The sequence below is a fragment of the Onychomys torridus genome, chromosome 1 (assembly GCF_903995425.1).
Source record: "Onychomys torridus chromosome 1, mOncTor1.1, whole genome shotgun sequence".
Classification (NCBI taxonomy): domain Eukaryota; kingdom Metazoa; phylum Chordata; class Mammalia; order Rodentia; family Cricetidae; genus Onychomys; species Onychomys torridus.
The window spans coordinates 124213895-124230048 of NC_050443.1; the positions used below are offsets into that span (position 1 = coordinate 124213895).

The following is a 16154-nucleotide window of genomic DNA, read 5'->3' on the forward strand; positions in this document are numbered from 1 at the left end:
CTGGCAGAGTTTTGTTGTAATAGAACAGCTTTTGCCTTACAAGTGTGACGACCTGAGATTGATCTCCAGAATACACATAAAAGTAGGAGAGAACCAAGTCCACAAAATTGACCTCTGACCTCCACACCTTTGCCATGGCAATATGTGCCCACATACACATATACATACACACAATGTTAACAATTAAGTTGATAAGCATATACAGAATAAACAATAAAAACAAAAAAGATGTGGGGCTGGAGAGATGGCTCGGGTTAAGAGCACTGGCTGCTTTTGCAGAGGACCTGGGTTTGTTTCCCAGCTCCCACATGCAGCTCACAACCATCTGTAACTTCAGTCTCCAGGGGCACCAGGCATGCACATGGTGCACAGACATACCATGCAGGCCAAACACTCAGACACATAATAAAAATAATTAAAATTTAAAGCTTGGCAGTCACAGAGTGGGTTTCAGAACAGTCAGAGCAACACAGAGAAGCCCTGTCTCTGACCTGCTGAGAGCCTGCTGGGGGCTGGGCCCCTCGGTGGCAAAAAACAAATTTTAAATAAAAAAATAAATAAAAACAAAACCCATTTCTATTAAAAAAAAAAAAAAAAAAAAAGGAATAGATGTGCTTATGTTTAAATTGGTAGACTTTGGGAGCCAGGGAGACAGCTCAGCAGGAACAGGCCCTGCTACCAAGCCTGAGAACCTGAGCTGAACTCGGACCCACACAGTGAAAGGAGAGAACGGATCCTTTCACATGTGTCATGGCATGTTCCCTAGCCCCACAAATAAATACATGAGAAAATAATTCTAAATTGGTAGTCTTTGAACAAAGCAGGTGGCACTCAGTATGTGTGGGCCTCGTGGTTTCCTGACAGATTCTGAGTTAGCAACCCAGAAACCCTGCCTGAGTTTCCAGCCCACGGCCCTGCAAATTCAGACTCTGGATTTCAACACCGACTCATTTGCCTTACAAGCATCAGCCTTACCAGACCAGACCCCGAAATCACACCAGTGTGAGCAGGTTCCTTAAAGCATAAAGTGTGTGTGTGTGTGTGTGTGTGTGTGTGTGTGTGTGAGTGTGTCTGGACAAACCTGACTAATATACTAGATGAATAAGATTGTGCACCTTGCCTGGTACCTGCCAAGCTCTTTACATGTGTCAGTCCTCATGACTACTTATGCTTGAGGTAATTTCTGATTGGCCATTTTACAGATGAGGCAGCTGAGGCCTAGAACTTTCCCAAGGTCTTAGAAGCGATGAAGTCAGGATGTGATTCTTAGCAATCTAGTCTAGGTGGCTGGGCTCTTCCTTACCTAGTAGTGTGTAAAGATACCCTGAAGCAAGAGTCAGGACACAAATAACAAGTGATGTTATTTTAATTGTCACACTTATCAGTAAGATGACCAGGGAAGGAGCAGGGTGTTGGCCCTGGCAGGATGGTTCCGAGAACCCTACGTCCTGTAGGGACAGCTCAGAGAATAGCCACAAGGTGGCGCCAAACCAGACTGCGCAGACCCGACTCAGGATGCAAGTCCAGGATTGGACATAGGGAGTCTATTAATGGTTCCAGAGCTAAGGGGTCTGGGAACCTTTTTTTTTTTTTTTTTTTTTTCTCAGTCCAGGGTTCCTAGGTCCAGAGGCCAGGCCTCAGTGGAGCCCATCTGTGGAGGTGTGTTTCTACCGGCTCAGCCTGAGGACTAGGTCCAGCCCAGTCAACCGAGCAGGTCAGCTCCTGGGTCTTTCTCCAGCTGAGGGAAGTGGGAGGCAAGGTGGGTTCCAAACCAGTCAGGTGACCAGGCAAAAACTGCGGGTAATCCGCCGCCAGAAGTTACGGCTGCGACTGCTCAGAGCCACCTCAGCCGCTTCCTGGAAGACGGCTTCCACGTTGTCATGGAGCCGAGCCGAACACTCCAGGTAGGTCACTGCTCCCACAGACCTTGCCATATCATGGCCCTGCCAGGGAAAAACAGGAGCTGCTATGAGTTGGGGGTGCAGGATGGAACGAACGCACATTTGGTCTCCTGGCAGCCTTTACGGGCATGCCAGGAACCTTGAGGACAAAAGTGGGAAGTGAGGCTTTTCGAGGGCACCCACAGTGGGCAACTAACCCGTGTGCTGCAGAGGAGGATCCAAGACCACATGGACCTCAGGGGCCCCGTTTGTGCTATACATATTCTATTCCTTCTTCTGACAGAACCTTCTAGAGAGTATCCTGCTTTCTGCTTCCAAGTGCTGGCAGTTCCTGACTGCCGACATCCTCCATGACCCCTGAGTGTGCTATACACCTGGCACAGTAAAGCAGTATCTTGAGTTTCCCTCCCCCGAGGCCCTCACCCCAAGGGCTAACTTCCTACCCTGTGGTAGGTCACAGGCTCCAGCCCATTCTTGCGAAGCTTGTTCACCAGCACCTTGTCCTTGCGAAGGTCTGTCTTGCAGCCCACGACAATAATAGGCACTCCTTTGCAGAAGTGTGTCACCTCTGGGTACCACTGCAAGGGAAGGAGTTGTGTGTGAGTTCTGACCCTCAGTGGGACACTCTTGGCTCTCTCAGTTAAAAACTCCCACAAGGACAATGAACAGAACTAACACTTAGGAGCAAGTACTCAGTGTAGTCTCTCATTTAAAATTTTCCGGGTTGGGGATTTAGCTCAGTGGTAGAGCACAAGGCCCTGGGTTCGATCCTCAGCTTAAACAAACAAACAAACAAATCCATGCCCTGCTTTAGGATGTAGCTCAGTGGGTAGAGTGCTTGCTTAGGCGTGCTCAAAGCCCTGGATGTTCAGAACCATGGCACTGCATAAACCCAGTCTGTAACCCCAGCACCGGGAAAGTGGAGGTAGGAAGATCAGAAGTTCAAGATCATCCTCTGCTACACAGAGGGTTCAAGACCTGAGACAAGAAAACATAGGGGTGTGTAAATAATTTTCTTTTCTCAATTTATTTTTTTAGGTTTTTCGAGACAGAGTTTCTCTGTGTAGCCCTGGCTGTCCTGTAACTCACTCTGTAAGCCAGGCTGGTCTGGAACTCACGGAGATCTGCCTCTGGGGTGCTGGGATTAAAGGTATTTGCCACCACTGTCCAACATCTTTCCCTTTCTTTTTTCTTTCTTTTTGAGACAGAATCTCTCTACCTATCCCTGGCTGTCCTAGAATTCACAATGTAGACCAGGCTGGCCTCAAATTCATAAATCTGCCTGTTTCTGCCTCCTAGGTGTGGGGATTAAAGGTGTGTGGTACCACACCTGGCTATAATTTTCTTTTTAAAAAAAAGTTTTATGTTGTACAGGCATTTTGTCAGCATGTATATCTGTGCAACATGTGTGCCTGGTGCCCTTGGAGGTGAGAAGAGAGCGTCTGATGCCCTGGAACTGGAGTTACAGGCAGTTGTAAGCTGTTATGTGGGTGTTGGGAATCAAATCCTCTAGAAGAGCAGCCAGTGCTCCTCCAGCCCCCGTGTGTATTTTTAGTCCCTCCTAGCAGGTTCTGCAGTTGAGCGCTCTGTATATATGCAGTCAGTAAGGCATAGAGGGTTTTATAATTTATCCTTGGTCACGTGATTGGAAACGGAGGGATTTGAGCCCAGGATGTGGGGCCCAGAGTCTAGCTTCTCTCTCCATCCCTAGCAAGGTAAGAGCTTCTTTGGCTACCTTCCAAAATGGGCCAAATATGCATTAATTAAAAGTAAGTAAGCCAGAGGTGGTGGCACAGGCCTTCAATCCCAGCACCTTGGAGGCAGAAGTATGATCTCTGTGAGTTCAAGGCCAGCCTGGTCTACCAGCCTAGCCTACATAGTGAATTCCAGGATAGCCAGGGTTAGCCAGATCCTGTCTCAACAAAAGAAAGAAAGAAAAGAAATTGCTGGGTATGGTGACACACTTTTAACCCCATGAACCCCAGTACTCTGGAGTCAGAGACAGGCAGATCTCTGAGTTATAAACCAGCCAGAGCTACATAGAAGACCATAAGTTTGCCTCAACAGGAGGGAAGGCCCCTAGAAGGCCACTAGGGCTGAGTTATTTTAGACTTGACCACACATCTGGGGCACCAGGGATTCAGAGGAGGTTTTTCATCTTCAGGAGTATGTGGCTGTTTGGTGGGCTACTTAGGAAAAGCTGCTAAAATTCTCTGGGTCCTAGAACTTAATGTGGCCGAGGTAGAGGCTCTTTATACCTCACTCACTATCCACCAAGTCTGTTTTAGGGAAGGGGCTACTGGGTGGCTCCATGAACCCAACTGTGAGACCTGGGCTGGGCTGGGCCTGTGGGAACCTAGACACCAGGCTCACCTCCTTTGTAGCAGTCGGCACTAGATCAGGACCTGTTCTTCCGGCTCTCCCGGTTCGTCCCATTCTGTTCCTCCTCTCCCACCAGCCTATGGTCTCCTCTCCCCTAGCTGGTCTGGCTCCCTGGGTGGCCTCCTCAAGTCCTTTGGCTGTACCCTACCCAACTGGCTAGCCCCACACTCCCTCCAGGGGACCCACAGATTCCATCTACCATAGGCCTGTGACTCGCCCCACCCCAGGCTGCTTCTCATCCTGGGGAAGTAGTGACTCTGCTTCCTGCTTGTTCTGGTCCAACTTCTCTCTCATCCATCAGCAAATCCTGGGGCTCTGCCTTCTAGGAGGATTTGGAGTCTACCCACTGCTACCACTGCATCCGAGGTACCAGTATCTCTCCTCATCCCTCATGCCCATAACAAGCCTGGTCCAGAGATGTGCTCAAGCAAGAGCTTTGAAGGAATGCATGTGGCCACTGCCCAGGCTCTGGCCCCAGAGTTGCTACTTTAATAGCAAGTGATTCAATCCAAGAATGACAGTATCTTGACTCTATATGGTTGTCATGAAGGTAATTGAACAAATAAATCCATGTACATGCTAGAACAGTGCCCACCACACAGCAAGTTCTTTTTGTTTTCCGAGACAGAGTTTCTCTGTGTAGTTTTGGTGCCTGTCCTGGATCTCCCTCTGTAGACCAGGCTGGCCTCGAACTCACAGAGATCTGCCTGGCTCTGCCTCCTGAGTGCTGGGATTAAAGGTGTGTGCCTCCACTGCCCAGCCTGCAAGTTCTTAATAAATGTTGTTGTTGCCATATCCTTATTTCTGTCTTTGCTTTCATTGCCCAAGGGAACGCTTGCTTCTGTGGAGGCCTCGGCAAGCAGTGGGTGAAGGGCTGTGCCGTGGCTGGGCAGAGGAACTCAAAGTATTGACCCTTGAGGGTAGTTTTGGAAACCCCTCTTGATTCTAGAGCATCATGAGAGGCTGCTATCAGCAGTAGAAGACATGGAGTGGGGTGCTGAGAGCTGCTAGAATTGGACTTTATAGTTCACGTGACCTCCAGCAGGCCCAGGCTAGGAAGACAGCCTCTGAGTCATCCGGCATTCTCAGCAGAGTCAAAGGGAAAGAACCAGTGTTTATCCTGTAGCTGAGGACAGGCCACATTTCTATGTGACCCCAGACAAGTTGCTGCCCTGTTCTGGGCCTCACGTTATCTATGTATATATCAAACCCAGCAGACTCATCTAGGGCCTGCCAACCTTTTTTTGTTGTTTTTGTTTTTAGACAGGGTTTCACAGTCTGGCTTCAAACTCCTAGAGATCTGCCTGCCTCAGCTTCCTGGGTGCTGGGATTAAAGGCGTGTGCCACCATGCCTGGCACTTTAAAAATTTTTTTCTCTATGTGTGTGGATGCTGTGCCTGTGGAGGCCAGAAGAGGGCATTACAGTTATAAACCACCTGGGACAGGAATTATAGTTAGAAACCACCGTGTAGGTGCCAGGAATCGAACCAGGTCCTCTAGAAGAGCAGCCAGTGCTCTTAACCTGAGTCATTTCCAAGCCCCAGCACTTAAGAAAAAATTTAGTATAATTTATATGCATGAGTGTTGTTTGTTTTGTTTTCTCAACACAGGGTTTCTCTGTGTAACAGTCCTGGCTGTCCTGGACTCGCTCTGTAGACCAGGATGGCCTTGAACTCACAGAAATCCCCCTGCTTCTGCCTCCCAAATGCTCTGATTAAAGGTGTGTGCTGCCCCCTCCATATATGAGTGTTTTGCCTGCATGTATGTGCACCACATACATGTCTGATGCCCATGGAGTTCAGAAGGTGTCTGATCCCCTAGAGCTGGAGTTAGGGATGGTTGTGGATGCAGGGAACTAACCCTGGGTTTTCTGTAAGAGCAACAAGTGCTTTTTATTATTTATTTATTTTTGTTTTTTTATGACAGGGTTTCTCTGTGTAGTCCAGGCTGGCCTCAAACTCAGAGATTCACTTGCCTCTGCCTCCCGAATGCTGGGATTAAAGGTGTGCGCCTCCACTGCCTGCCTCAACCAGTGCTCTTAACTACTGAGCCATCTCTCTAGCATCTTTATTATTATTTTAATTTATTTATTTATAATGTATACAATATTCTGCCTCCATATATGCCTGCAGTCCAGAAGAGGGCACCAGATCTCATTACAGATGGTTGTGAGTCACCATGTGGTTGCTGGGAATTGAACTCAGGACCTCTGGAAGAGCAACCTCTGAGCCATCTCTCCAGCCCCCCTCTTTATTATTTTTAAAAATAATGTATGTGTATATGTATGTGCCTGTATAGTCCAGAAGAGGGTGTCAGAGTCCCTGAAGCTGGAGTTCCAGGTGGTTGTGAGCGCTCTGACATAGGTGTTGGGAACTGGCTGTCTGCACAAACAACACATGCTCTTTTTATTTTTTATTTTTTTCTTTCTTTTTTTTCTTCGAGATAAGTTTCTCTGTGTAACAGCTCTGGCTGTCCGGAACTCACTCTGTAGACCAGGCTGGGGCCTCGGGGGCCTCGAACTCACAGAGATCTGCCTGCCTCTGCCCTTTAAGTGCTGGGATTACAGGTGTGCGCCACCCCCCACCCCCCAGATTTTTTTTTTTTTTAAGACAGGATCTCATTGTATTCCCGAATGGCTTGGAACTCACTATGTAAATCAGGCTGGCCTCTCAAACTCACAGAAATACACGTGCCTCTGCCTCCCTGGTGCTGGGATTCAAGGCACATGCCCAGCTTAGTACGCCCTCTTAACCACTGAGCCATCTGTGCAGCCCCAGGCCTGCCAAGCTTGGACAGCTGGCAGGGTAAAGGGTGATGAGCAGGGGCCTGAGGAGTGTTGACATTACGCTTCCCTCCCCAGCACCTACCCTGTTGGAGACATTGTCAAAGCTGTTTGGACTGGTCACATCGAAGCAGAGGAGCAAGACATTGGCATCAGGGTAGAACAAGGGCCGGAGACGGTCATAGTCATCTTGCCCTGGACAAAGGAGAGGGGTCACCCTGGTCTTCCTTCCCGCGCTCAGCACCTCCCCAACATCAGGGAGGGAACCTTAGCAGACCCGGGCTTTTAGAGGGTAGAATCAAGCTTTGTACATCAGGTGCATGTCCCCTGGGGTGGCTCGCTCTTGGCTTGCCTGTGAGATGTGGCAGCCTTGGCCTAGAGAAGTCCTTGCTGGAAAACCCTGTTCACTGAGGGCGGGCGAGGTAGAGGCCAGGCTTAGGAACCCACTTTGCCTTGTTTGTGCAGCGAGGGCAGGGGGAGATGTGATCCCAACAAAGGGGTTTTAGCAGGTCGACTATAAGAGGGCTTCTGGGTCTCCTTGAGTTTAGTTTTGAGTTAATCAGCCCATGTATGGGCAAGGCTGGGAGGCTGGAGGGCACAGACCAAAGTCAGGGGGTCTTAGAGAAGCTAAGTTCAGGGTACAAAGCTTGGGGAAGTTGGCACATAAAGGTGGAGGGTTCAGGTTCCTGGGGCTCCTCCTGATGCCAGGGCCTGTTTCCTGGAGCCTGGCTGGCCTCCCCGGTTCGGAAGCCACTGGGGATTCGTTTCTCTTTCTTGCCCCTCCTAAAGCCCCATACCTACCTGCTGTGTCCCATATTTGGAGGTGCACAGGTTTACCCTTCATTTGTAGAGTGACATTATAGCGCTCAAACACCGTGGGACTGTAGCTCTAAAGAAGAAGGGGGACAGTTAAGGAAGCTTTTGAGGGAGTTGGGGCAAGCCAGACCCCGGGAATACCTACATACAACCCCCTCGTTGTGGTTGTTTCTGACAAGGCTCCCAGTGTCACAGCGACCAGCCTTGGGGAAAAGCTTAGAGCCTGGTGTCACGAGCGTCCTCATCTTCCCTGGCCTTGTTTTCCTTGATTATAAAGGGAAAGATGAAGTCCTTGTGGTAGGGGCAGAATATTGCTACAAGGAGTCGATGAAATGATCCAGGCAGAGTACTTGGCACACAGCCTGGCACAAAACAAACACCCCATACACGCTGGCTACTGGTGTTAGCTTTGTCCTGTGTCCACGCGTGAGCTTTCATGTGTGTGCACCCCTTCTCCCTGGATGGCATTAACCCACACCTGCTTCTTCCCTTGTGCATTCATATATCCATCTAGCAAACATAAAGCCTTTCTCTAGGCCTAGTTCTGGGCACTGAGGATCCTAGACTAACTAAAAAAGACTCAATCTGTCTTGGGGAGCTCAGTCTCTCAGTTTCTTGGGGTCTCCTTTACTCCCCCCACCTCATTTTAGATAGGTTCTCATAAAACCCAGGCTGGGTTTGAATGTCTGGTTTTTCCATTCATAGTACCTATGTGTTGGGTTTAAAGGTATGCAACATCCTACCACCCCTGACTTGTTTTCTCCCTTTGGTTTGGGGTCTTGTTAGCCTAGACTACCCCTGAACTAATGGTAATCCTCCTGGCTCAGCCTCTTGAGTACTGGGATTACAAGCAAGCACCACCAGGCCTGCTCTTTCTTCCTGCAGGTCCAGATGTAGACCTCTCAGCTACTTCTCCAGCATGCTGTCTGCCTATGTGCTGACATGCTCCCCGCCATGATGATAATGGACTAAACCTCTGAACCTGTAAACAAGCTCTCAATTGAATGCTTTGTTTTGTAAGAGTTGCCTTGGTCATGGTGTCTCTGCACAGTAAAAGAACAATGACTAAGACAATTCCTTAAAAATTTTATTTGTTCAGTACAATTGATGTAATTAATATCATAAATATAGTTATTGAATGAATAAATGTAATCAATGAATAGCACAAATGTAATTAATATCATGAGTGTAATTAATGAGTATCATGAGTGTAATTAATATCTTGAATGTAATTCATGCCACTGAATTGTGAACTTAAAAATGGTTACAATTGCAAAAAAAAAAAAAAATTTGTTTATTCATTTATTTTGAGATGGTCTCTCAACATATCCCTGAAACTCACTATGTACATCCATCTGCCTCTACCTCTCAAGTACTGGAATTAACATGACCGGCTCCTTTATTTTAAAAAAAGATTTTATTGTATGTGTGTGTTTTTGCCTACATGAATGAGTGTGTACCGTGTGTGTGCCACATGCCCACGAGGTCAGAAGAAAGCAGATCCCCCAGGAACTAGAGTTACTGACAGCTGTGAGCCACCATATGGATTTGGGGTCCTCTGCAAGAGCAACGGGTCCTGAACCATCTCTCTAGCCTCCTTTTTTGAGCTTTTGAGACGTGGTCTCATTGTGTGACCCTGACTTGCTTGGAACTTGCCCCATAGACCAGGTTGGCCTAGAACATACAGAAATCCACCTGCCTTTACCTCTGCAAGCGCTCTACCACTGAGCTAAACCCCCAACCCTTTTTCCCGTTCTCTTTGAGTTGGGATCTTGCTACGTAGCACGGTTTCACTCAGAACTTAACAATCCTTTGGTTTTGCTTCCTGAATACTGGAATTAGAGACATATCACCACGTGTGGCTCCTCTCAATCTCTAAAATCCTAACAGACTCCTGTCACATACTCCTTGTCTCAGCCTGCCTTTCCTAATCCCTCCCATGCAGGCTCTGTTGTGTCCTCTCCTGAGTGGGTCACCCAGGGCACAGTGTCTGTGAGGGCTGGTCTTATATCAACTTGACCCAAACTAGAGTCATCTGAAAGGAGGAGCCTCGATTGAGAAAATGCCTCCATGAGAACCTGGAACTCGCTCTATAGACCAGGCCGGCCTTGAACTCAGAGATCTTCCTGCGTCTGCCTCCTGAGTGCTGGGATTAAAGGTGTGCGCCACCACTGTCCTGCAAGAGCAATATGTACTCTTAACCACTGAGCCATCTCTCTAGTCACGTTATAATTTTTTAGGTCAGAGTCTAATTTTGTAGTTCAGGCTAGTCTGATGGGAGTACAGGTGTACACTACTGTGCCCGTCATAACTCTTGGTGTGTGTATGTACGGATTATTGGGTTTTTGTGGGGATCATTTTTGTTTTCTTGAGGTAGGGTCTTTGTAGTCTTGAAAGATACCCTAGACTCACAGTGTACCCTTCAGCTCCTTATCTTCCCATGTCTACTTCCAGCTGATGGTGTTGTAGGTGTGCAGTACCACACCCTGCTGTTTTGCAGTTTCTTTTCATTTTTTTGTGGAGCTGAGGATCGAACCCAGGGCCTTATGCTTGCTAGGCAAGCACTCTACCACTGAGCTAAATCCCCAACCCAGTTTCTTTTCTTTTTAACATTTAGCGTGTGCACACGTGTCCTGGAATAGAAGTCAGAGGATGATCCACAAAGGTTGATTCTGTCCTCTCACCATGCAGAGGACAAACTAGGGATTAAACTCAGGTCGTCAGGCTCCATGGTTGGAACCTGTACCTTCTGAGCCATACATATCTCCAGCCCTTGTGCTTTTTGAGACAAATTCTTATTCTAGCTCAGGCTGGTTACAAACTCAGTGTGATCCTCCTGTCTCCAGGCGGTGGCGGCACACGCCTTTAATCCCAGCACTCAGTAGGCAGGCAGATCTCTGAGTTCAAGGTCAGCCTGGTCTGTAGAGTAAGTTCCAGGACAGCCAGGGCTACACAGAGAAACCCGGTCTTGAAAAAAGCAAACAGGCTGATGGTCCTGGGTTCTATAAGAAAGAAGGCTGAGCAAGCCATGGGGAGCAAACCAGTAAGCAGCACCCTCTGTAGCAGCTGCTGCCCCAGATTCCTGCTCTGCTTGAGTTTCTGTCCTGACTTCCTTTAATAATGAACAGTGATGTGGAAGTGTAAGCCAAATAAATCCTTTCCTCCCCAACTTGCTTTTTGGTCATGATGTTTCATTGCAGTAATAGAAACCCTGAATAAGGTAGTCCCCAATCCTATCCCAGGTCTGTCCCTTGCAGACTGGCTGGTCCCCCTGATTCAGAAGGCACTGGGGCTCCTTTTCTCTTTCCTGCCCCCCCCAAATCCCACCTACCTGCTGTGTCTCAGATTTGGAGGTGCACCCTCTCTACAATGGCTGAAGAGTGGACTGACAGGTTTGAGAGCTAGATGAGAAGCTAGGAACCTCTGCAGAGTGGGGCCTGAGCCTCAGTAACGACATGGGCCTAACTGCTACATCTGCAGTCTTTGGCTGTGAGCGGCCCTGGACCCCCTAGTCTTGTTACCGCTTTATGATTTGAAGCAGGGTCTCAAACAGCCAAGGAATGCTTTGGACTTATGACCCCTCTTGCTTTCAGCTCCTGAATGCTGCAAACACAGACAAGCTTTATGTAATGGTAGGGATTGAACCCAGGACTTTATGTGTGCCCGGTGAGCACTCGCCAACTGAGCTCTATCCCTAGCCCCTGATTGTTTGTCTTAAATTACATTTATTTATTGGGGAGGGGCACACTTGCCAGAGTACCCATGTAGAGCTCAGAGGACAACCCTCAGGAGTGTGTGATCTCCTACTAAGTGGGTCCTAGGGATGGAACTCAGGTTGTCAGGGTTGGTGGCAAGTGCCTTTACCTGAGGAGCCGTCTCCCACTCCCTCTCTCCTCTATTCTTCCCTCCCTCCCCTCTCTTTCTTAGACAGGTTCTTACTGTGTAGTCCAGGATGGCCTGGAACTTACTGCAATTTTCCCGCCTCGGCCTCCTGAGTGCTAGGATAACAGGCTTCACCTCTTGTATTGGACCCCTTACACTTCTATCACTTAGCTAGGGCTGGCTGGTGGGGTCATGTGGGGATCCCTAGTCTCTTCCTTTCCCATGTTGGGCAGGGGCTTTACCTGCCTATGACTCAGGAGGACTTCATGCCTGTCTCTCTGATGGCCAGAGTGCCTGCCAGTCCTCTGAGTCAGGCCCTGGCCAGCTGGGAGGGGCAGTCATAGTGACGGGTCAGTGTGTTCTCTAGGGCACCTGGGAGGTCATGCAGTAGAGGGTAGAGTAGTCACCTGGGGAAAAATGGAGAAGTCGGCACGGATAGTCTGTCACCCCCATACCAATAGGAGTGGACAGGAACAGACAAGGGCCACGCTGCCTTCCTGTCCCTCTTTACAAGCTTGGGTCCCTCCTCCCTTGGGCATTTTTCCTCCTGGAGGGGAAGAGAGCGTGAGAGCAGCACTGGCTTTGAGATCAGATGAGCTTCGTTGAGGACCGGGCCCTGATAGCTACCAGCGCTGTGTGGCCGTGGGCCTGCACCGTCACTGGTTAAGAGAGTGTCACCTTGGGATGCGAAGGGAAGACCTGGTCCAGCATGGATGGTCACTACTTACTGGTTGGCAGTATCCACACCAGCCCTATCCATCCCTCTGGCTGTTCCCTTTCCCATCCCCACCTGTAGCTTCTGGCCTGTGCTCTAGAGCAAGGAGCTGTCACTGTGGCGACCGACACTGACCCCTGCATCAGAGACCCCAATGTGGTCACCCACATACCATCCATCATAATAAATCAATGTAATTAAAAACAGACAGACTCGGGCTAGGGGATAGAGCTCAGAGCTGAGCTTCAGGATGACCCCTAACAAATCTCTTGGGAGACACAGGCCAGTGCTTCACAAGCCTGTGAAGATGGCCCCAGCCCACTGCTCCCTAAGGCTCTTCTCTTGGACTCCTACAACCTCAGCAGACCTCCAGAGGCTCTGAGGAAAGTGACTTGCCTGCCATACACCAGCTGGGCTAGGCAGAAGCAGAGCTGTCTGTCTTCAGGGGCTACACCAGCCACCTGCCTCTTCTGAAGTCACCAATTCTTGCTAGGGACATCAGACAGACCAGATGTGAGATGGAAGGGGCTGTTACCTTGTCACTGAGAAGTGTCACCGCCCCACCCCTTGCTTCGGAATGTGACTTTATCTCTACTTTTTGTGGTGTTCTTTGACCCCCCAAGCAGAAGTGCCTAATCTTATCTGTTCAGTTTTGCTCGGTCAGAGACATAAGCCCTGGCCTAGACTGACCCAGGACAGAGATGACTCAGCCCCGGGCCTGCCCTCTGGGGTTCACAGACAGGTGACCATTACAGAGGAGGACAGGGTTCCCCGGTAGGACGCCCACGGAAACTGGAGCAGTCTGAGAAGGACTTCAGACCTGGCTGGTTCTGCAGGCTGGGTGCTCTCTCCCACCTCCTGGCCCAACCTTGAAGGTTACTAGGAACGGTTGCTTTCTCAATGCCCGCTGAGACTTCTTGGGGACTGATGTCTCTCCCTGCCCCATAAGCTCTATTTTGCCCCTTCTGCCTTGAACTTGAAGTTGGGTCACAGCCAGTGAGGGTCCCAGAGGCTGCCCCACACTTCCAGCCTGTTCTCTGCCCTTTGCTGCAAGCCTGGAAGACAGGACCCTAAGCCTCCAGGCCGCTTGCTCCCTGGGCTTTTAGGGCTGCCTGAGGCAGAAGAGGCTGGGGCTGGGTCAGTAGACAGTAGTGGTGGCTTTAGAGGTCATGGAGTGCCCTGGGGATGGCAAGGCGACCTGAGCGCCAGTTCAGAGCTACCCCCATGTTCTGCTCAAAAGGTGCGACCTGTAATCGCAATACTTGGTGGCACCTTGGCTACATATTGAATCTGAGGTCAGCCTGGGCTACTTGAGCCCTTGTCTCAAAAAACAAACCAGCACTTGGGAGGCAGAGGCAGGTGAATCTCTGAATTTGAGGCTAGCCTGGTCTATAGACGGAGTTCTAGGATGGCCAGGGTTATATACACATAGAAACCCTGTCTCAGAAAGACAAACAAAGACACAACCAGAAGTAGTGGTGTTACACACCTGTAATCCCAGCACCATGGCAGCAGACGCAGGAGGATCATTGATTTTAGATGAACCTAGGCTACATAGAGGGATGTTGTCTCAGACAGAACAAAACTAACTTGATAACTAACTAAAAGTAACTAAGAAGGGCCTGCTCTCTTGCCAGGGACCTCCCAGATAAAGGGAGAATGAGGACAAAGTTGGTCGTGTCTGTCCCGTCCGGTCCCGTCCGTCCGTCCGTCCCCCCCCCCCCCCCCCCCCGTGACATTATTCTGCTCTTCTGTCACGCTGCTGTGCCCTGTAAAACATAGTTCACGGACTTAAAGGTGTTTCCATATGAAATCAGTATGGGCCCTGCGGTCAGCGTCACAGAATGTCTGATCCGGGACAGTGTTGCTGAGCCCTCCTCCTCTGTCTTGAGGTGCCCTCCTCTGATCGATGGCTGCCCAGTAGTTTCCATGGGCAGCACCTAGAGACCTGGAAACTATCTTCACTTCAAAATATGGTGTAACTGGTCAAAGGAGGTGATGTCAGCTTTGCAAACCACAAAACCAAAGGCTCTGAGCTGGGTATGGTGGCACATACATGCAAACCCAGCAACCCTCGGGGGCGAGAGACAGGAGGATTGAGCATTCAAGACCTATACAGTAACATCCTGTCTAAGAACAAAAACATAACAACCAACAGCTCACTGGTATAGAGTGCAAGCGAGCCCTGGCGCTGTTTGCCAGGTTCTCGGGAGGTTAGACTGCTCGGCTCTGCACAGTGCCAGAGGCTGGAAGGGACAGGAAAGGAAGAAGCTGCTGGAGGCAAACTCATGAGCACCTAGAAATCCCACTCCTCATGGAGGCCCAGGAAGTGGGCTCAGCCAATGAGCTTGTCCTGGAGGGCTCACAGTGACAAGCCCAGAGAGCCAGGCCGTACCAGGTACGGCACTGAGCTGTCCATCCCCTTCTGCCTCACCTTCCCAACTCTCTTCCCTCCTGGAGGTTGCTCTGAGAAGCCGAGACTTAAGAGTCAAAGCAAGCCATGAGTCGGACAGGGCTCTTCAGAGAGAAGGGTCTACGTTCCCCATCTTCCTCTCTAGGGAGAAGCATGGGATTTGCACCATAGTGGCCAGGGTTGGAGAAGAGCTGTGTCTCCCGAGGGACATCATTTATCAGCTTTCAGTGAGTCCTTCTTGCATGCAGACTTGGAGCTGAGCTCTTGACCTCTATCCACTCGCTCTCCTATGAACTCAGGTAGGGACTGTCAGTCCTAACTAACATGCAGTTAAGGAAACAGGCACAGAGAGGGTAAGGGACTTGACCAAAGGCACACAGCTGTAAGAGGCAAAAAGGCTTGGTTTGGCTGCTGCCAGTCTGCCTCCAAAGTCCTCACTCTCTTTAGCCCAGTTGTGACACATAGTGCTCTCTTAGGATTCGCTATTTCCCCAGGTGGCCTAATTCAGTCCCTGTGACACCCCTCCCCCAAGTGCCATTAGTCCCACTTCGCCCCTACTGGCTAAATCTGAAAAACTCTGCCTTCGACCCCAGGCACTGTTGGGGGACCTCCCCTCCCCCAGCGCGCCCCAGGAGGCTGGAACTGGGTAGGTATCTCGAAGGATTTCTTGGCAAACCCGCACACCAGCGCGCCCCAGCGCGGGGACAACGCAAGGCCAAGGGTGAGGGCACTCACCTCCGGGAAGGCCCCGTCGGCGAAGACCATCATCAGCGAGGTCTTCCCGCAGCCCCCGTCCCCCACCAGGACCACTTTGACCGAGCGCCCGCTCAGCGGCGCCTCCTCTCCCGCAGCCTGGGCCGCCTTCATCCCGGGCTGGCGGGCGGACAGCCGAGCGCAGAGCGGCGGGTGGTGCGCGGCGGGCTGGCTGCGGCGGGCGCGGGGCTGGCCCGGCGGGACAGGAATGTGGAAGGGGCGGGGCGGCGGGAGGAAGTGGGAGCGGGGCGGCCGGGGCAGGAGGCGGCCCGGGGGGCGGGGGACACCCAGCTCAGGTGAGAGGCTCTGACCCGGAGGGGGTGCCTTAGCCGGCCAGGCGTGCAGCGCTCCTGGGGTACGGCCTGCTGGCGTCCTGTTTGGTCATTCAAGAAACACTTTTGGAGCACCTACTGTGCGCCGTCACTGAGGCCACAGGGGTGGGCGGAGACCTATGCCTCCAGAGGGCACCCAGGGCTCCTGGGAGAAAAAACAAGGAGACCGGTAGTTGGA

At 50.6% G+C, this 16154-nt stretch overlaps 1 protein-coding gene across 1 annotated transcript; it reads right to left on the reverse strand.

Annotated features, from left to right (window-relative positions):
• Window positions 1-1350: 1350 nt before the first annotated feature.
• On the reverse strand, window positions 1351-15816 carry Rhod (ras homolog family member D). The gene is made up of 5 exons (XM_036181325.1): window positions 15627-15816; window positions 7867-7954; window positions 7151-7260; window positions 2345-2479; window positions 1351-1943 (listed from the first exon to the last, which is right to left on the reverse strand). Exons 1-5 carry the CDS (start codon window positions 15756-15758, stop codon window positions 1776-1778), a joined length of 633 nt encoding a protein of 210 aa, XP_036037218.1. The 5' UTR covers window positions 15759-15816; the 3' UTR covers window positions 1351-1775.
• Window positions 15817-16154: the final 338 nt, after the last annotated feature.